General features: G+C 46.6%; 2 protein-coding genes and 1 long non-coding RNA gene across 3 annotated transcripts in view; 2 read left to right on the forward strand and 1 right to left on the reverse strand.

Annotated features, from left to right (window-relative positions):
• LOC144805587 (uncharacterized) overlaps positions 1-21,088 on the reverse strand; it is a 436,700-nt gene that overhangs the window by 124,255 nt on the left and 291,357 nt on the right. The window lies entirely within an intron of this gene.
• LOC144805571 (uncharacterized) lies at positions 1,922-5,010 on the forward strand. The gene is made up of 6 exons (XM_078672094.1): positions 1,922-1,956; positions 2,636-2,747; positions 3,287-3,656; positions 3,951-4,052; positions 4,722-4,821; positions 5,007-5,010. Exons 1-6 carry the CDS (start codon positions 1,922-1,924, stop codon positions 5,008-5,010), a joined length of 723 nt encoding a protein of 240 aa, XP_078528220.1.
• Positions 8,576-11,581, forward strand: LOC144805589 (uncharacterized). The gene is made up of 3 exons (XR_013605551.1): positions 8,576-8,885; positions 9,239-9,306; positions 10,983-11,581. It is a non-coding gene; the product is annotated as an uncharacterized LOC144805589 (long non-coding RNA).

The following is a 21,088-nucleotide window of genomic DNA, read 5'->3' on the forward strand; positions in this document are numbered from 1 at the left end:
GGACCACTTGCTCCCCCCTTAAACGCCCGCACGGGAGCCGGGCACGGGGTGCGGGACCCTTCCCCTTCTCAGGGTGCTTCCCGGCTCCCTTTACCATGGTCTGGGCAGAAATAAACTTAAATGATAAAGAAGAAATAGAATAGTGAAGAAGAAAAGAAAAGAGTTTAAAAAAGTAGTTTAAAAGTAACTAAAAGCTGCAGAAAACACAAAAATATAGAGCTAGAAAAATAGAGGGTTAGATAATAAGTAAAATTAGATCAAAAAAACTTCAAACAAGCAAAGGATGGCAGAGATTGAGAGAGGATAGAGAAAGCATGCCCAGAACCATAGCAATGAATGAGAAACAAGATGGCCGCGCCCGTTCACGACCGCGTGGGTAAGTTCGCGCGAGATTTTCCTTGCGAGTACGCGCGAAATTGTACTAGCGAGCAGCACACTTTGCGAGATTACACATAGCGGGCGGAAACGGAATTACATCACGCCAACAAGATGGCCGCGCCCGTGTACGACCGATAGGGTAACTTGGCAAACGTATAGCTAGAAGCGCCTCGCGAACACGCGCAAGATCACGCGAACATACACGTCGCAACAAAAACAATTTTGTATTCGCACGTATTCGCGGCTTCCGAAATCGATCTCGCACGGATTCGCGCCCCAAAAAACGCGCGAAATTGCAGAAAAAACGATTTTAGCTAAACTGAAAGCAATGAGCAGGTGCAAAAGTTCAAACTTAACATTAGTAACATTCAAGGTAGTGCTTCCTGATGGGCCCCTCCAGAGTTTGCAACTATTCTATGACCCTGCTATGACCCAAACAGCAGGCTCATAGAATAGCACCATAAAGGTCCTGTGAAAAAAAAAATTCACTGCAACAAAAAGCAAATTACAGATAAGGAAGGAAGCAGGTGCCAGCCAGACTGGAACTTTCAAAATTACTGACACATTAATGAAACACAAATTAATTGATGGCAGTTGAAGAAGGGCAGGTGTGCTTGCTTTTTTCAACCAACATAATCTACAGTGATAAATAAACCTAATAGGTGCCAGTGAGGATGTACTAGAGGGTGGCATGGGTGTCCCAGAGGGTGGCAGTGGTGAAACAGAGGGTGCTGTGAACCTGTGATGATAAACCAGACGTAGAAACAACATAGTCGCGGCCGTTGCAAGCCGAAAAGTAAGTTCGCAATTGCGAACTTGTCCCAAAATCGGCGCGAACACGCGCCAACACAAAACACGGAAAAATCCGCAAATCCGCTAGAGTTCGCGGATCTTCGCGGATTGCGAATCCGTAAATACGCAAGTTCGCGGATTGCCAATCCGCAAAATCCGCCCATGCTTAATGATTGCACCATTGGGGTTACAATCCTTTGTTACTGTTTTAGAGAGCAGGTCCACACTATTTGGTACTCACTTATCAGTGTTATGCAAATGTCTTCACGAGTGAAGCAAGTCACGTACCATTTTTATAACCCATTCTTTACAACCGTTTATATTTGACACTTAGGGGCCGATTAGGATGGCGGTGAATCCGCATCCTCCGGCCTGGAGGATGCGGATTCACCGCCGCGGCCACAGAAAACACCCACCGCCAGATTAGGATGGCGGTGGGATTGCGGTGGGACCAGCGGCGGACGGCAGGTCCGTCCGCCGCTGATCCGCGGTGTGTGTAAGGCCATTTGGTGACGGTGTCTGCAAGACACCGTCAGCCAAATTAGGATGTGCGGTGTAACATGCTTTTCCACAGCGGATTTTCCGCCGTGGAAAAGCATGTGGTCTTTGGTGTTTGGGGGCCCATTGCGGGCCCCCAGGGTGTGGGGGGTGGGGGTGCACATGGGGGTATTTATGGTACCCCCCAGCATTTCCATGCCCAAAGCAGCAGGCACGCGCGGTGCCTGCCGCTTTGTGCATGTAAATGTAAAACATGGTTTTTAACCTTGCGGCGGGTGCTGCTTCAAGCAGCACCCGCCGCAAGGTTAAAGATACAGGATGTGACCGCCAGGGTGGCGGTCACATCCTAATTGCACCGGAGGGACCGCCGATGCCCCTGCAGATGGTCCCTTCACCTCGGGGGTGGCGGACGGACGCAGGTCCATCCGCAATCCTAATAGGCCCCCTAGTTAGGTCGCTTTTTATATTTATCATACAGATTATACTCAAAATTAATTAAAGTCCAAACGCACCATTATCTAATACTGTAGGTGTCTGTTTGCTTTTGTCTGGCCCTGTTAGTCGGATAGTGCTTTTTAAGGTACTGTTAAACATCTGTGTACTAAATAATTACAATTTGCTTACATTTCAGGCAATAACATATAAATATGTATTTTTCAGGTTAATTCTGAGCTATCAAGGCTCTTAGAAATCGAGCGTTCTGTAAGTGCAGCATATCATCCACAGACAAATAGTTTAGATGAGCGCACTAATGCTAGCATTAAAAGGTAAAGCTAATTCTGATTCTTTTTTGTATGCACATGTTGATATGCAATTTATTTATAAAATATTTTCTCTTTAATATTGATAGGTTTGCAAGTAATATACTGCCATTAACTATTATACCACATGCTAATCTTTTGTTATTTTACAGCACGTTGTCTAAATGCGTGAATGAGCACCAAAACGACTGGGATTTATTTTTGGATCATGCATTGTTTGCTTTACGATCAAAGCCACATACCACAACAAAAGTTTCCCCTTTCCAACTTATGTACGGCCGAGAAGCACGATTTCCAAGTGAGGTCTCCGAGGATCTGGTATGGAATTTTTATTGTGTTTTTAATGTAAAGAATTTTTACAATGTTGCTTTTTGGTTGTCAGTGATTACTCCAAAGTCTGTTTTAATATGCATATTGTTATTTTGTAATTATACATACATTCACTTGCTGGTTACTTTTTAACTTTAGACAATGTTGCCCTGCTTTTATCAAACTACAACTGTTGGCAGATAGATCACAGACTGTGCAAATTGCGAAATTTTTGAAATTGATGGTCAAAATTAGGAAAACAATGGATGGTTTTTAAATATCCTGTAATTATTTAAATTTTTATACTGCTAAATTTTATGCTGTCACTTATGTGCTTTTATGGTTAATTGATTTTATACCGAATAAAGCGTATTCTGGTTCTGATTCTGATATATGAAATCTAATTTCTCTGTGTGTATAGTTTCTTTTCTTTAGCGTAACTTTTATTTACAATAAAGCAAGTTATTTTACTTTGTTTTAATTTTTATATAATAATACAGTTTTATATAACGAAAATGAGTGATTGCGTTTTATGTTTCCTTTAATAGCTTGAGTTTATACTCCCAACTGAAAGTGAATATGCCGGCATTATCGTTGAAAACAAAATAAAAAAAGCAGAGTTGCAGAGGCAGACAAAACAGAATATTGAGGTTGCCCAGGAAAAGCAAAAAGAAAAATTTAAAAAGAGAGTTTCCCAAAAATATAAGCCATGCACCTTCAGAGATGGACAATTAGTGCTTCTGAAAAATTGCAGGAAAGCTACAAGAAAAGGAGGCATTTTGGAACATAAATTTACTGGACCATACACTATTGCTGAAATCCAAGGAAAGCGCGTTAAATTGCTTAATGATCGCAATATCCTTTTACGTACAACACACAATCTCGACATGTTGAGGCCTTATAAGTCGAGCGTCAAAGGTAAACAATGTAAAGTAATGTTTTGGTTATGCAATGTGAGATAATTGGATGTGTTTCGGAATAATATACTATCAACATATGTAAATGTCTCCTTAATTTGGTGAAAAGGTATTAGGTTGAGCAGGAGAACGTGACGCTGACTTTCTCCAAAAGATATGTTTTTAAAAGTACGGTATTTTAAACAAGGTATTATTGAATAGTATTTTTTCTTTGTGTAGGGTTTTGTGTTTGGATGGTGGAGTAGTCTGTTTTCCCAACTGAGTTTTTGTCAACCTCAAAATCAATATTTTTCAGGAAGCATGACCAATCATGAATCGCCTGAATCTCTTCCACTTGAAACACTTTCAGAGGAGAATGATGATTTTGCAGAAAACCAAGCTTGCGTGCTGTTGGGGGGTGAGGTTGCTACTTATTTTATTAATACTTCTGTTTTAAAATTGTTTAACAAATATTGACACTGAAGATGTAGGGTGTTCTCACAAGAAGCTTGATTTTACTATCTCTATTTTGGTAATTATACATCTTAGTACTTTGTGTCCGGCTGGTTTACTATATGGTGCTCACTTCGAAAAAAGTATATTACCTTACACTAATCCAAACAATCCTTTATTGGGTTTTCAGTGGTTTTAGACAACATTAGAAAGCTCTCTAAGTGGTAGCTGTTGATAGCAGCCTTCATGCTTAGGGCCCCAATTACGATGCCCTTGGAAATGGCTACGAGCCAGGGTTCGTTGGGAAGGAATCTTACCTGTGTTTTAGAAAAGGGCCTGTAATCACAAAGCCGGCTATATCCGCCCGAGGGATTATGATGGCATATTCCCACTGCCTTTCTGTGCCGGCCTTTTCGACACAGAAAGACTGTGGGAATCTGTTTTTGGGGGGCCCCATCAGGGCCCACATGGGTGCAAGGCCTCCGGATGGCAGTCTAGTAGGCACCTATGGTGCCCCCGTTGAGCCCTGCACCCCGGCAAAAGTAATTTGTTTGGTGTGACTGTCAGTTTTGAAGTTTATGTAGGTGTCTTTAAAACTTGTTTTAACTTATGTTTCTCACTTATGTTTCCACAGACTTAAAAGATTCGGGATCTAAGACCAGGCAATCACTTTTGGATGTGTGGAAGAAACCAGTGATGGGACGCTTGGAAGCAATAGTGTCCGACATAAAACTGTATGATTTTTCCTTTTGTTCACTCAAAAACGCCCCAATGGATTGTTGATGAGGTTGGTTTCTATAACATCGATAGTCAGTATAGTATGTCTCGCCACCGCCGCGCTCACGCCTGTCTGTTGGTCCTTGCTCCAGCAGATTTGTAATCATGCACTACTTAACTAAGTGTAATTCTTTTTTTTTAGGTAATCGATGCGTACCTTAGCAAATTATGTATGTCACGATCCAATGTATGTATATTTTCATAAATATCACACACAGATGTACACCAAGATAACAATTGTTTTACAATGTGTGTAATGATGTCCTTTTATTTTAACCTTAGTGTTTTGCACTTTCTGCAACAGTGTCATCCTCTATCTTCCTGGGCAAATACCGGTCGCCTGTTTTCCGGGTACATATTTGAATCTCTTATTTGACTTTTCACAGTCTCAGGTTGTAATGATTTGTTAATGTAACTGATGGATTTAGTGTTGAAGTGTACAAGACACTTACAATAACGTAATGAACAATTGCCAACATTTCACATGTTGGTATACTGTGAATCTGTGTACTTGTCATCCAAGTAAATATTATAGATTTAGAATTCTGGATAACAATCCATTGATACCTTTGAACGTATGGAGTCAGGATGACAGTTAAAGTTATTAATGAGCACATTCTATTCTATGCAGGTATCTTATGAAACTGTGGAAACTGTTCTTTGTCCTACAAATACTGGCAATCATTGGATTCTTTTCGTAAGTGCCATTTTTTTATTTTTTAGTTATCGTTCAGAGGTTTGAAAGTTATTGATGAAAAATATGAGTGGTTGTAATAGTTGGAGAGGCCTACCATGTTTTTTTAATATATACATTGGCTATTTCTGAAACTTTTCCCTTTCTCTTGCTGATGTTGTTTTTCAAACAGCTTTTATATCATTTCCACAGATATTGAAACCTTTTACAAAGAAAATTTTAGTCTACGATTCACTGCCAGCAAATCTTCATACCTACAAAGTCTTCTTGAGAAATTGGAGGTGCCCTTTCCCAAATACAGTTTCCATTATCTATTTAGTACTTTTAAGATTGCAAAATAATAAAATTCACAAACTTTACAAATTGATCACTATTTGTGACAACAATGTAACATCTTTATTGTTTTATTCTGATTTACAAACTCTAATATTTTACATAACCTTTCATATGTCTCTAAAGGGATTTCCTACAGGCACTGGAGCATCCTGACTATGAGCTTTGGGAATTAGTGGTTGATTCTAACATAAAGCAACAGGACAACTACAATTGTGGTGTTTTTTGCATGCTGGTAATGATAAATTCCTATTAATATTATAAACCTTAATTTGTTTTTGTTATCAAAGTGAATAATTGATCATATTCTCGAATGAGAGATTATTGAAGTTAATTATGGTTTTTAGAATTCTAGTGGTCAAAATACTCGTCAAACTATGGCTTTTTCGGTGCGGTTTTCTTCGAGTTCACGTGGCCACAGGCACGCGCTTTTGGGCCATAAACTTTCACGGCCATATGTTCCCCAGCTCCAGCACCTCCCTCCTCTTTCCCCGCACACAGCCTTACTCGGATTTCTCCTCCCCCTCCCCAACCAGCTTCCCCCAGGCCGTGTTCCCTCCCACCTTTCCTCCTCTCTGTCCCTCTCTCTCCGTACATCCTTTAACTTTGTCCACCTCCTTCTTTATCTCAGCTCCCGTCTTTCTCGCTGATCTCCTTGTACTATCTCACATGCCATCCCCTGTCTCATGTTTCTCACCGGTTCTGTCCCTTTTCACCTCTCTTTCACCTGTCTCCCACCATTGTTACTGCTTTGTCTGTCCCACCTGGTTGTCTCAATATCGCATACCTATATCTCACCTTTCCTCAGTTGTTTTTTCTACCCTTTCTCTGTCCGCATAATTATGTATTTGCCGCATTTTCAGGATAATCCACCACCTGCTGCTCAGTTTTCAACATAGTTAAAGTCCGTGCAGGCAGTTCTGATGAGATTCCTATGAAAAGTTATAGTACGTCAGCATATGTCTCAAAGTCGAGAACCAAAGGCGAAAATTCTCCAAGTTATTATTAAATCATTGGTGCCTCTTAAAACTTGTGCTGCTTCCTCGTGGCTGCTTGCAGGAATTTTATTCAAACCATCCCTCCCAAAGGCTTCCCCAGCGTGCGCTCGGCCGGCCTCCCTTCTCCTCCCCCCTAATAACCACCCCCTCCCTCTCCATCACGGCCACAGGCCGTGACTCGCATCTGCTTCTCCTGCCCACCCCCGTTGCGCTCTCCCCAGGTCCCCCTTGCCTACATAACATTTGGTCTTGTGCTGGAGTATCTGTCATCTTTTGCGGTATTTTTTAACCCTCTTCTCCTCCTTTATCTCAGCTCCCGTCTTTCTCGCTGATCTCCTTGTACTTTCTCACATGCCATCCCCTGTCTCACGTTTCTCACCGGTTCTGTCCCTTTTCACATGCTTTGCCCTGCTACTCCATAACCTGGTTTTCGACCCTGCTATGCCGAGTCTTGTGGTTCAGTGGACGAATGCAACCACAGTAGCGGCCTGTGTTCACCTCATGGTCACAGGTTCAAATATTGGTGGCTCCACTCAGCCTTTCATCCTTCTGAGGACTCCCTCTCCAATCCCTCTCTCTCTCCTCACTCACCTCTCTCTCGCCTCTCTCCCCTCTCCTCACTCACCCCTCTCCTCGCTCTCCAGGCCTGACTCTCTCCTCCCCTCTCACCACCACTCTCCCCTATCAACACCACTCTCCTCACCACTCTCCCCTCAGTTCTAATTGCATTTTTTCACGGCCGCCAGGCCGTGACACCACATCACAGGGCTTCTCCTCCCCTAATTATTTTTTTACGGCCGGCCGGCCGTACTTTAAGTTTCACGCCCGCCATACAACATACAACCACACATACAACCACACGCACAACCACATCAGTGCACGTTTTCACCAGTCACACACACACCACCAGCCGTCGGTGCATGCTTTCACCAGGCACAAACCACCAGCATCAGTGCACGCTTTCACCAGGCACACACAACACCAGCCGTCAGTGCACGCTTCCACCAGGCACACACACCACCAGCCGGCAGTGCACACTTCCACCACAGCACCACTCAGCACCACCACAGCACCACTCAGCACCACTACAGCATCACTCAGGGGCACCACAACATCACTATGCGCTACAACAGCATCAATCTGTGCAACCATTCAACAACAACTGCTTCAAATATTTTCTGTCAATGTTTCAAGCTTTATTACAAATGTCATAAAAATATGTTAAATGTTTTCACTTCTGTTCTTGTTAAAACAATGTGATTTCTCAGATCAATACATGTACGACAGGGGAAAACTAAACATGTACCTTTACTAATGCTATAGATGTAACATTTGCTAACTGTATAACTATTGGCATTTCTAATAACAAAATGAATACTTTTATATTTTGAAAAACATAAACAAAAATTATTATTTTTTACATTTTACACAACAAAAGCTCAAACTTTTCTATTGCGAGACCTATTGCATTGCAAATGCTTGTTGTTATTGGAGTACTTATAAATAGTAAAGAAGGCTATGACCATAAACAATTACAGGTGAGGGCAAATTCACTAATGAAATAGTTTAAACAGTCCGCCACATGATGCATGGATTTTAGGGGTGCACCGCATGCTGCCTATTAGGGATTTCACTTCAGAAATCCGGCCGGATGAGGCCGTAGAGCCTGTTGGAAGCAGAGCAGTATTCCCCTCAGATTATCTCTCTGACCACTAGTATGGTCCTAATGCGGTTGGCCGGAGACCTCTGATGATGGCTTTCCAACCGATATCATATTGAGACCAATTGTTTTTACGTCCATTTCACTTTAACTTGTTCATTTGGATAACATATACATTTTACTCTACTTTTAATTGATGAAAGTAAAACTTTCAACTGTGTTCTCAGTTTGCAGATTTTTACATCAGTCAACAGCCAGTTCCAGAGATTTTAATAAATTCTACATTTATGGAGGATTTTAGATTCAAAATTGCAATGGATCTAATGGAGTCATCAGGTTTGAGTTTAACATTTCATGTCTCAATTTTATAAATGTGTCATGCCTTTGGGTCAACAGAATGTTTTGATGATTTTGGTAGCTATTTTTATTTCTTCAACGTTTTTAAAAGTACACAGCATACATTTTGTACATTATATTACATATAGTACGGTATAGCAATTATGTTTTTGAGTATGTTAAAAGGTCATTTTTCTTGCCAATAGAAAGAGTTTTTAACAGTTGTGACTCTGTCACAGCAATATCAAGTCTTAGGAATAAACTTAGAAACATGTACCAGATGCCCAGAGATAAGTTTACGTTTTTTACTTTTCCTGCTAAGATGTGCTGATCTACCTCAATATTACATTTAGATTCTGTCGAAGATTTCTGCGGTGTCTGCAACGAAATAACTTCCGACGTAGGTCAGGAAAACATTATGGTAAATATACACAATTATTTTTAATAGGAACATTTGTAGAGGTCTGGCTAAAGATACTTTCAAATTTCCGTTTAATTTTAAATGTATTTATTCGTTTTCCTAAAAACAAAGAACCCCACAGGGGCAATTGTATCATCGTAATACAGTGACTCATACATTGCAAAGACAGCCTCTTAGCAAGGCTAGGCATAGCGGTAACCGAAAGTCCAAAAAGAAGAAAGCACTAAGAGATCCCAAACAGAGTCCATCGTGCTATTTGCTGCCCCTGTTGAGAACCAAAACCCCACAACCCCCTCTCCATCCGGCATCCCCTGAACGGTCTTCATTGAGTACCTTTACAATGGTCCCAGAGCCCTCAACCATTTCCTTAGGCTGTGGGCAGGTCCTTTCATAGCTCCGGCAGACGCAGCATCCTCAGATATTGAGGCGGGGTAATTTTGTGAAATTGAGCTGAGAGAAGGTGTAGGAATGGGCTCCAAATTTTCTGGAAGGTGTCAGTGGAGTTGTTCAAGGTAGCAGTGATGCGCTCCATTACCAGTATGGACCTGAGCCTATGAAGCCAACCCATGTCTACGGGGGGGAGGGGAGGAGCCTGAATGCGTGAGGACATTTTCTAGTGCTGCACCCATGTCCATGTCGTTCCCCAGGCAGAGCTGGCCCTTGCTGCCTCCGACCACCCACTGCTTTTGGTGCCCCTTGCTCCTCTAAGGTGCTATCACGGCGTCATGGGGTACCCTTGCCACCCCACTTGCTGCTCTCGTTAGCTCTAGCCAGTCTCTGCTTGCAGTGCTGCGCCTTTGAATGGCCCAATGTATCCGGGCACGGGATCGGCAGTTACTTGTGGCTGGGCGTCTCTCCGCTGTGTTGCTCTGCTGGGCCCTGGGCTCGGCACTGCTCTTTGCAGCTACAGTGCCACCTCTGCGGGGGGCCCCAGCTTCACTGTGCCCAGCCCTTGTCTCCAGCCTGACACCGCGCCTACTCCAGACCCCGGCCACCTCAGCCCCTCACTCTCGTAGTACACAGGAAGAGCCTTCTCCGGAGGTCCTCAGGGCCGACAATCTCTTCACTCGCCCCAACGCAAATCAGCACACACCTGTGCTGGCTGCCCCGTGTCCTGCGGGTGATAGGGCCTCTTTGAGCTTGTGTGCTCTGTCCCCCTAACTGTGGCTCTCCGGCTTAGTGCTGTGCCAGGCGACTGTTGAGGGTCTTTCTGAAGGTGTTCAAAGAGGGGGCGTGTCTGAGGTCTTGTGGTAGGTTGTTCCATGTCTTGGCTCCGATGTGGGAGAAGGATCTTGCTCTGGCTCTGTGGACGCGCGTGGTTTTGGCTACTGCAAGGTTGGAGGAACGTAGAGGGATCTGATTTTCTGGTGGAAGTAGGTTCTGAGCTTGTTGCCACTGACTGGGGACTGTGTGAAATGTGGAACAAGTATGCATTTACCATGCTAGGAAAGAGCACTGGCACTGGGGACCTTGTAAGCATGAACGAAGTGACTTTATGTGAAAGTTGCTTTAGATATCAGTCACAAACTATGGTTGACCATTTCAAATAAGTGCAGTTTCCTACAGATTTTTTTCACAAACTCTGAAAACTAATTTCAGTTTACAAATGAAAAAAACATGTTTACCTGTTTACAATGCAAAGTGAATAGATTTTTTTTTTACTATCTTTCCAACAGGCACTATGTAAACAATGCTGCAGATGGATACATATTGAATGCATTCGAAAAGATGCAACATCCTTGTTACATCAAGAAGTTTTCAAATGTAGCAAATGTATTTAATGAACAAGTTACTTACCGTCGGTAAAGATGTGTTCGCATGTGAGCTGTAGATCACATGATTTGCATAATTGTGCCATCTAGTTTTGGTTACGGATGTTTAAAAGTAGTTTTTCTTTGAAGAAGTCTTTCCAGTCACGAGATTAGGTGACTCCTTCTTTTGTTGATAGTGCGCATGGGCATCAATTCCATTGTTAGACTGTTTTCCCGCAAGAGGTTGAGAATGCAGTATATAAGTGTAGTACAGAGTTGTCAATGCGTATGTTAAGTAAATAATAACAACTGCAACAACCACAGGTGTCGGGGGAGGTGGGAGGGCACATGTGAATCCACAGCTCTACATTCCAAGAACAGATGCTTACACTGATAATGACCAAGATCTCAACTGTGTTCTCAGTTTGCAGTACTGTGAGAGAAGTAAAGAAACCTTCTCAGTGAGGTGAAATGAGTTATTCTGATACATTGAAACTATTTTCACAACTTGTTTACTGTAATATCGTTGTTTGAGGTGCTCATTTTATTTTTTCTGATACATTGGAAATATTTTTACAACTTCTTTACTGTAATATCGGTGTTTGTGGTGCTCACATTTATTCTTTTTTGATACATGCAAACTATTTTTACAACTTGTTTACTGTAATATCAGAGTTTGTGGTGATTATTCTAAATTCTATTTTTGGATATCCAGAACACAATATTGTACTTCAGTGAAAATTATTTTGAAAACATTTGAAAAATAAATTATTAGAGTGTGATTATGTATTCTTTTTAGTGCTTTATTAAAAATATGCTGGGGCATGGTCACTTTCATTGCCATGACGGACACCGCCAGCAAATAAACTGCCTGTATAAGCTCCACAGCGGCCCCTCGCCAGGCACACCAGAAGCGGGGAGTGGTCAGATACATACCACGCCAGATAGGAAACCTCCCTAACCTGCCGTGCCAGCTCAGGGGTAATGAGACAATAACCCAGCCGAGTATAAGTTCCCGTCGCCGAGGTGTAGCAGGAGAAGAGTCTGGATCCCGAGTGTCTTTACCTACATACTCCAGGGTATAAATGTTAGATCCCTTCTCAACAAGGGGAGAAGGAGTGCTTTGGTAAAGGGCACATGGTTACAATAGTTAGAGTTGCAAAAGTCCAAGACAGAAGAAACCAGTCCCCAGGAGAGGAAAGAGGAAAGAGGGAAGGAGGGGGGGGAGGCAGGGAGCTGGGAAGCGGGTCAGATCTGGCAGATCAGCAGTGGGAGTGAAAAAACCTCGCGGGTGCCCAAGACGGTAGAGTAAACGGTCTCCAAGCTTAGATGGGGTCTCATAGTCATAAATTGAAGTCTGGGCGCCATTTTAGAGTCAGGCAAGTCCCAGGTACCTGGGCGCAATTAACCCTGGGCACAATGGCCGCCATCTTAGGGCCAGGCAGCTGGGTTCAGGTCGGCCCGTGCCGAATCCCCCAGAGTCAGGGTATATTCCGAGGCACACACTCTCAATGTCAGGGAGGCCCTCAGCAACCGTGGGAGACCCCAACCACAAACATCAGAGGTCTCCTACTGGTGCGCCCTGCAGGGGCTATGTATTGACCGCTACAGGCAGGCAGTTGCGCTGATTGTTATCATGCTGCGATAGCCACTGGATAGATGGGAGTCTTTGTCGCTTTTTTATTTCAGAGTGCTGGGTTGGAGTTAATTGGATGCTGGGTTGGAGATGGGTGGATGCTGGGTTGGGGATGGATGGATGCTGGGTTGGGGATGGATGGATGCTGGGTTGGGGATGGATGGATGCTGGGCTGGGGATGGATGGATGTTGGGTTAGAGATGGATGGATGCTGGGTTGTGGATGGACGGATGCCGGGTGGTGGATAGGTGGATGCTGGGTTGGGGATGGCTGGATGCTGGGCTGGGGATGGATGGATGCAGGGTTAGAGATGGATACATGCTGGGTTGGAGATGGATGGATGCTGGATTGGGGATGGATGGATGCTGGGTTGGAGATGGATGGATGCTGGGTTTTGGCATGGATGGATGCTGGGTTGGGCATGGATGGATTCTGGGTTGTGGATGGATGGATGCTGGGTGGTGGATAGATGGATGCTGGGTTAGGGATGGATGGATGATGGATTGGGCATGGATTGATGCTTGGTTAGGGATAGATAGATGCTGGGTTGGAGATGGATGGATGCTGGGTTGGAGTTGGTTGGATGCTGGTTTGGAGTTGGGTGGATGCTGAGTTGGAGATGAATGGTGTGGGGTGGATGGATGTTTGAGAGGTGGATGCTGGGTTGGGGATGGATGAATGCTGGGGTGGGGATGGATGGATGGATGCAGGGTTGGAGATGGATGGATGTGTGAGGGGTGGATGGATGTGTGATTGGTGGGTGGGTGGATGCTGGGTTGGAGATGGATAGATGTGTGAGGGGTGGATGGATGAATGCATGGATGGATGGTTGACTGTGGGTGCTTGGAGCATGAATTGATGGATGAATTTGTGGGGAGGCGTGTTTGTGCACCGCTGGATGGGTAACTGAAGAAACTGTGAGGCCAGAGGCCTAACGGCCCCCAAGGCCTGAAGTGCGGCGTATTCGCCATTCACGCTGGCTTGTGGCCTCTGTGTGTTTGCAACAAGGTGACCCATTGCCACTGAAGGTGCTGTTTTTTCTGTATTTGGCATTTAGTCGGTTTATTGGAAGTAAACCAAGACTCTTGCCTCAGAATGTATTTATTGTTGAAGTGAATGCTTACAAATTAAATCCTCGTTTCCCTGTGACTTAGGAATATAAGGTCACCTCCCTGGGCACCATAGAGATGTATGAGTGGGAGTCCCACAGGTGAGGGCCAGTCTCTCCCCTGAAAGTGTAGTTATCCTCTTCTCCACCGGATGTGATTTCACGCTATAGATTAGTGATGTCAATGATATTTTAAAACCCTGAACGCCAGATCTCTGCAACCCGCCCTTTCACCGCCTGCCTCTCCATTCAGATCCTCCTAGTTATCAAGCCAGATAGACATCCACCCATTCATCCACCACCATTTCACTCATCGTTTCATCCACACAACCACCTTTCCATCCACCACGCATAGAATCACATACATCCACCTATTCAGCTCCCCGCCCACCTGCCCAGGTATCACATCCCCTACCCAGGCGTCCTTAAACGAGAGAAAAGCTCCAAGTGTCAGACATTTGGTTGTAGAAGTTACTCGTGGGGGAAGGGGCTGAAGCACTTTGAGCCCAATGGGCGTTGCACAGCGTGTGGTTGTGTTTAGTGCACGACCAGCACGTGCCGTGTGCACGTGGCTTGTGTTTTGAGAGGTCAGGCTGTGGATGGGGAGGGGGTGGCCCCCAGCTGTTCCTGGGACTTCAACCGCTGCCGTGCGGAGTTTCAAATCAAAGAACATATTATATAGTGCGCATGCGTGCAAGGACACGCATGCGCACTAAAACGGCAGAACACCGGGGAGCTTAAAAATAGCTGTATGAAGCCAAAAGTACATTGTGCGGTTGCGTAGGATAGTGCGCATGCGCACACACGAGGGGGGAGCGCATACAGACGGGGAGCAGGGAACCACGGAAAACCGGCACGTTTGTGAGACAAACGTATGCGTGGCTACTGTCACGTGGATCCCAATAACCGTTTTAGCCTTGTTGTGAAGGACGCGATTCTCTAGCCCTTACGCGTTGTGCAAGAGCAGAGACTACTTTGGCATCCATCTTTGTGAGGGATGCGGCCTGTTATTTCGGTGAGAAGACCAACCTTTCAGCGGCCATCTTTTTGTGTGACGCCTGCCTCCCCGGCCGCCATCTTAGCATGGGGAGCGCGGCCGCTCGTCTACCACCCAAGAAGCCATTGTTATGCGGGGCGTGCGACGCTGCGACCGGTTACCGTTAGACAGAAATGAAGGACTTCGACATCATATCCGATAAATGCGCCGGTTATGGGCGCTCCTGGAAACGCACGCACGTGAGTGTGTCGACTATCTGTGGATCAGGCTTCATGGGGGTATAAATGGGGAAGGGGCGGTGATAAAGATAAGAGATGAAAAGTGACTCCCGGTTCTCTTCTCCTGTGACGATCTGCTGTTCTCTTCCACCCCGCCTACATCTTTAACTCCCTGTTCTCTTCTCATGTGCTGATCTGCAGCTCTCATCCACCCACCTCCTTCTTTACCTCCCTGTTCTCTTCTCCCGTGCTGTTCTGCTGCTCTCTTCCACCCCGCCTCCTTCTTTAACTCCCTGTTAACTTCTGCTGATCTGCTGCTCTTTTCCACCCCACCTCCTTCTTTAACTCCCTGTTCTCTTATGCTGTGCTAATCTGTTCCTCTCTTCCACCCACCTCCTTCTCTAACTCCCTGTTCACTTCTCTTCTCCGGAGCTGATCTGCTGCTCTCTTCAACCCGCCTCCTTCTCTACCTCCCTGTTCTCTTCTCCCATGCTATTCTGCTGCTTTCTTCCACCCCACCTCCTTCTTTAACTCCCTGTTCTCTTCTCCTTTGCTAATCTGCTGCTCTCTTCCACCCCACCTCCTTCTTCAACTCCCTGTTCTCTTCTCATGTGCTGATCTGCTGCTCTCATCCACCCACCTCCTTCTTTAACTACCTGTTCTCTTCTCTCTTGCTGATCTGCTGTTCTCTTCCACCCCACCTCCTTCTCCACCTCCCTGGTCTCTTCTCCCGTGCTGATCTGCTGTTCCTTTCCACCGCCTCCTTCTCTAACTCCCTGTTTTCTTCTCCCGTGTTGATCTGCTGCTCTCTTTCACCCACCTCTTTCTCTAACTCCCTGTTCTCTTCTCCTGTGCTGATCTGCTGCTCTCTTCCACCCGCCTCCTTCTTTAACTCCCTGTTCTCTTCTGCTGTGCTGATCTGCTGCTCTCTTCCACATGCATCCTTCTCTAACCGCGCGCACACATACATACAACCACGCGCGCGCACACACATACATACAACCACGCGTGCGTACATACATACAACTACACACACACAACCGCACGAACACACACAACCACACCGCACACACAATCGCACACACAACTGTAAAAGGGTGACGCTACCAACCAGAATATAAGATCCTTAAGTATTGCCCGGCGGTGTCGCCTCTTGAACCCACAAGATATTAACAAATGAAGAGGCAGGCGCTGGAGACTCGAAGGCAGGAAACAAGGTTTTATTTTCTCCGGAGGAGAAACACGTCAGTTGGACAGCAGGTATCGTTCTGAGGTGCTCTACCCACATCTCTGAAGCCTGGCCTCTTATACACAAGTTTATCACTTTATTGCATGAAACACATTCTCGTCAATACTTTGATGTACGGAAAGACATCCTCGGAATCTCCCCTTCAGGCCCGTTCCCACACACAGTTACAGTTGAAGTCCCCACCCCGGTCACAACAGGTGATGATTATCGCGCAGCTGGATATTCCGCCGATTCACGGGATGTGTGGGGTTCGATCGGATCTCGTAGGGTGGGGGCTTTGATCGACCCGAGGGGCCTTTAATGGGAGGGAAGCTTCCTACTGTACTGGGGGCAATAAACAGTATCCGCAGAGCCAGGTGGTGGCTTGGGAACGAGGAAGACAAACGGGCACACAGGAAAAGGGGTTTGTATCAAAGGACCTGGGACCATGAAAGGAATGAAGGGAGGTGTCGTGCTGGGAACAGGATGGGACTCCGAGGCAGAGCGGCGCTGAAGAGGGGTTTATGACCCGAGGCATGTGAGGGCGAGGGGGTTGTCAGCATGCGGGGGATGCCTGCGAGGCTTAGGAGAGGGAGAGAGGGAGACGCTGGCTATCAGCAAAGGGCAGGGAAGCCATGGTGTTCAAAATGGCGGCTGCTTACGTGCATGAAAGGGTTCGAGAAGAGCAAGAGGGCGCCGATAATGTTGACGGTTTCAGCCTAACTTTCAACAGTCCTCCCTTTTCAACATATCTAGCCAACTTGCTTACTCAATGTCAATTTTCATCAAATTCCTAACCTCGGCATCATACAATGCTCTCATGCGTTCGTTTCCAAAGTCCACAGTTTTGGGGAAAATACAACTTGCACATAAAGAACACAGAGGTGGCAGACATTGAATTCCTAAGCATAGACCACATATTACAACTACAGGAATCAGGATAATGGTGAGCAGTCTCCAGCCCCAGTTCTTAACGGTGTCCCAGAACCAACCACCAAGCGACCATTCTTCTTGTTCTTGGTGGACTTCTGAAGAGAGTCTGTGAAGATGTTCGATGGCTTTGTACACTGAGGGTGAGTTGTCCGGTATGTATGTACAACAGCTGGACCCAATAATGCGGCATGCTCCTCCACGGTCCGCCAGAACCACATCTAGAACAAGGCGGTTCTGAAGAGCCACCAGACGGACCGCCTGGAGCTCGGCAGTGTTGTTAGCAAAGATACCAGCTGTGATGTTCATGGTTGTCTCAACTGCCTGAGTCAGATGTCGGATGGCACAGCTGTTTGCCATCGGGCCCCAGAGGGGGACGAGTCCTTTCATAGCATCGAGGAACTGCGCTCCTGTCGAGTCGGCTTGCTCAATGTCTTTGGCTCGTTTTTGTCTATGGTGATTCGCTGGGGCCACATAAGTCGGGATAAGGATGAAGGAGATGAAACAAGTGCCCCCCCAGCCTTTGGGGAGCCAGGTGTAGGCCTTTGTGCCGCAGACGAAATACATGTTTGGGGATGACACAAAGGAAGGCGGATCCGTGGAATCCAAAGTCCTGGTAAAGCGGCAAGCGCTGCGGCCCACCAGCTGTGTCCCAAGTCCTTCTACACACATGTGGCCTGTGACGTTGATGACCGACAGGGCCACAGTCAGAGTGGCGGCCGTTCGTTTCCGCAGATAGGAGAAGGTGGGTCTGGTTGGATTGTTGAACACCTGCATTTCGATTCGTTCCTTTTCAGGGATGTCCATGTGGATTGAGTCGCTGGGGGTCAGCGGGCAGAAGTGTGTCTTTGTCTTGTTTCGCCCGACCCCGTGAGAAAAATGCGCTGCAGTTCTGCTGGAGGTGGCATTGTCCTTATAGCTTTCTTGCAGGAGGATCAGCCAAGCAAGGCAGGAGCCGTGAACAGAGAAGGGTGAAGGGATGAATGGTATTGAATGTCCAGTGGCATGGGGTAGCAACCCACAGATCCAGCAGTTGGTGGTATTGGTGGCAAGATTGTGTTGGTGAAGTAGCTGCACGAAAGAGTTATTCCAAAACTCCTTTCGCCTCTCTCTTAGTTGAGGAGAGAGCGAAATCAGATAATGTTCCTTCATGGTGGTAGGCTGAGCAGTGGTTAGGAATGTTTCGTGAGCAGGTGCATGTTCTTCCATAATCCAGAGCGCGGTCATGAGGAGAAAGCAGAAGAGGATTGCGATGAGGAGTACAATTGTCTTTGAGCTGTGGAGTCTGTCTGTCTTTGGGTTTCTGTAGTGGGTATTTCCTGTTGCATCCATCATCTTCTTATCTGGCGCTTCCATCTTCTTCAAGGTGCTCGGTAGCGGGCAGAACCACAGACTTCGTTTAGTTCTCTCCCGGTGACCCTTGGTTGTGTTTAGGTCACCGTTCTGAGATTTCAACTTGGTCCGCGGCCTACTTAGCCGAAGCTCCCTCCTTTCGACGCAGGAAATACCCTTCTCTGGATGGCACAGTGGGATCAGAGAATTTTGAAAGTTCAAGTGCTTCAGTATCCGGATAGCAGGCCAGTGACGGTCGGTCCTTGTTCAGGAGCTCTTCTTGGTTGTCGATGTTTTCTGTCGCGGCCAGGGTCGAGGAGACCTTCTTGCAGTGGTGTGCATGCAGCCAGTGCCATTTCCCCTCCACACGAAGAGCCGTCCGGGTGGTGATTAACACTTGCCAGGGGCCCGTCCACCGGGGTTCCAAACTCTTCGATCGCTGAAAATTTCGAATCAGCACGAAATCCCCAGGTTGGATGGTGTGACCCGGACCCCTGGAAGCATCGGGGATGGCCTGCTGCACCTGCTGATGAATGACAGACAGAGTTTCAGTCAATTTATACAGATAATCAGACATTAGGACATCCGGGACGTCATGAATGGAGGTTGGTTTTGGGGCAGACCAGACACTCATGGGTCGACCGAAGACAACTTCATAAGGAGTTAAGTGATGTCGGGTGGGGGTAGAGCGCATCGATAGCAATGCCAGTGGGAGGGCGTCTGGCCATTTCAGACCCGTGGTGGCCACTATCTTGGCCAGTTTAAGCTTTAGTGTGGCATTGTGTCGCTCAACAAGTCCAGCAGATTGGGGGTGGAAGACTGCGTGAAATTTCTGTTTGATGCCCAACCCCTTTAAGATGAGCTGGATAACTTCGGCTATGAAGTGGGGGCCATTATCACTCCATAAAATACGACAGAGGCCATAACGGGGGAAAAATTCCTTTAACAGTACCTTTGCAGTGGCCATAGCGGTGTTGTCACGGGTTGGATATGCTTCCACCCACTTGCTAAATGCGCACACCACAACAAGTACATATTTTAGGCCTTGGCACCTGTCTAGCTGGATGTAGTCCATCTGCAGGACTTCAAATGGGTGGTTTGGGACCCCAAATCCCCCCCGGGGTACTACAGTTCCTTTCCCGGGGTTGTGTTGCAGGCATATTAAGCATTGTTGGACCAGGCGTTTGGCGGAATCTGGGATTTTATCATTGTGCCAAACTCTGGAGACAAGTTCGATCATGGGGGCTGACCTTATGTGGGCAGGGGAGTGTGCCATGGTCAGTATGGGAATCAGGTATGAGTCAGGTAGCAACCATTTGTTTGTGGCTTTTGTCCGCCAGCAGCCTTCGTCATCCTTTAATCCCACCCGTGTCCATTCAGTCAGTTCGTGTTGTGTGCTAGCCGTTTGAATGTCTCTAATAGTGTCCTTAGCGTCAGTCCAGTTTTCTGCTTGTGACCTGGTCACGTACATACGTGTTGTCGTCCTATTTTCAGCTGTTGTTCGGGCAGTGATGTCGGCTAGCGCGTTTCCTTGTCCAATAATGTCCGTCACCTTTTTGTGTGCCTGGCATTTGATGACTGCAAGCTTTTTGGGGAGAAGGACAGCTTCGATCAAGGCGGAGACTGGATCCCCGTGCAAAATGGGTGTGCCGTGTGAGGTCAAGAATCCCCTTTCCCTCCAAAGGAGCCCAAAATGGTGAACCACCCCGAAGGCATACTGGCTGTCGGTGTAGATGTTCGCTGTGGTCCCTGCTGCTAGGATGCAAGCTCGTGTTAGGGCAATCAGTTCCGCTGCCTGGGCAGATCGTTGCGTGATGCGGGCTGTCTCGATTACAGTTCGAGCCGTGGTGACTGCATAGGCAGCGGAAGTGGTGCCATCGGGGAGTTTGATGCAAGAAGGTCCACCCACAGCTCCCCGTCGGGGTCAGGGAAAGCCGTGTCTCTGAGGTAAACCCTACTTCTAGTCTGTTCGTCTGTGAGAGTCACGCAGTCATGTATAGGGTGCACGTTGGGGTCGTTCTCTGGTAAGGGTAACAGAGTTGCCGGGTTCAGTGTGGTGCATCTTTTCAGGGTGATATGGGGTGCAAGCAAAGTCAGTTCGTATCCGGTCAGTCGCGCGCTCGTCAGGTGTTGCGTCTTGGTTTGGTTCAGGAGGGTGTCAACGGCGTGGGGTACCAGTACCGTGAGGGAATTCAAGAGTACGATCCCCTCACTCTGTCAGATAGAGATTGCAGCCGCAGCCACGGCTCGAAGGCAGGCAGGTAAGGCCCTGGCTACAGGGTCAAGAGTGGCAGAGAAGTAAGCGCACGGTCGTTGTCTCGGGCCAATGGCCTGGGTCAGGACGGACAAAGCGCACCCCTCCCTTTCGTGAGTGTAAAGGGAGAAGGGCTTTTTGTAATCAGGGGTACCTAGGACAGGGGCCGAACAAAGGGCATCTCGTAGTTCCGTGAAGGAGGTCTGACACTCAGGGGTCCAAGGGAGTGGGAAGGGGATGTCTTTACTTAGCAGAGAAAGCAGTGGTTTCACAATGAGGCTAAAGTTTGGTAACCACTGTCGGCAGAAGGAGGTGAGGCCTAATAGGG

The sequence above is a fragment of the Lissotriton helveticus genome (genome assembly GCF_964261635.1).
Source record: "Lissotriton helveticus chromosome 1_1 unlocalized genomic scaffold, aLisHel1.1 SUPER_1_unloc_15, whole genome shotgun sequence".
Lineage (NCBI taxonomy): Eukaryota > Metazoa > Chordata > Amphibia > Caudata > Salamandridae > Lissotriton > Lissotriton helveticus.

Bases quoted from the DNA above. Each gene is read 5' to 3' on its own strand.
- LOC144805571 (XM_078672094.1), top strand. From the start codon at position 1,922: ATGGTTTTTAACCTTGCGGCGGGTGCTGCTTCAAG. The intron at 2,748-3,286 runs GTATGGAATTTT...TTCCTTTAATAG, and splicing joins GTGAGGTCTCCGAGGATCTG to CTTGAGTTTATACTCCCAAC. The intron at 4,053-4,721 runs GTGAGGTTGCTA...ATGTTTCCACAG, and splicing joins AGCTTGCGTGCTGTTGGGGG to ACTTAAAAGATTCGGGATCT.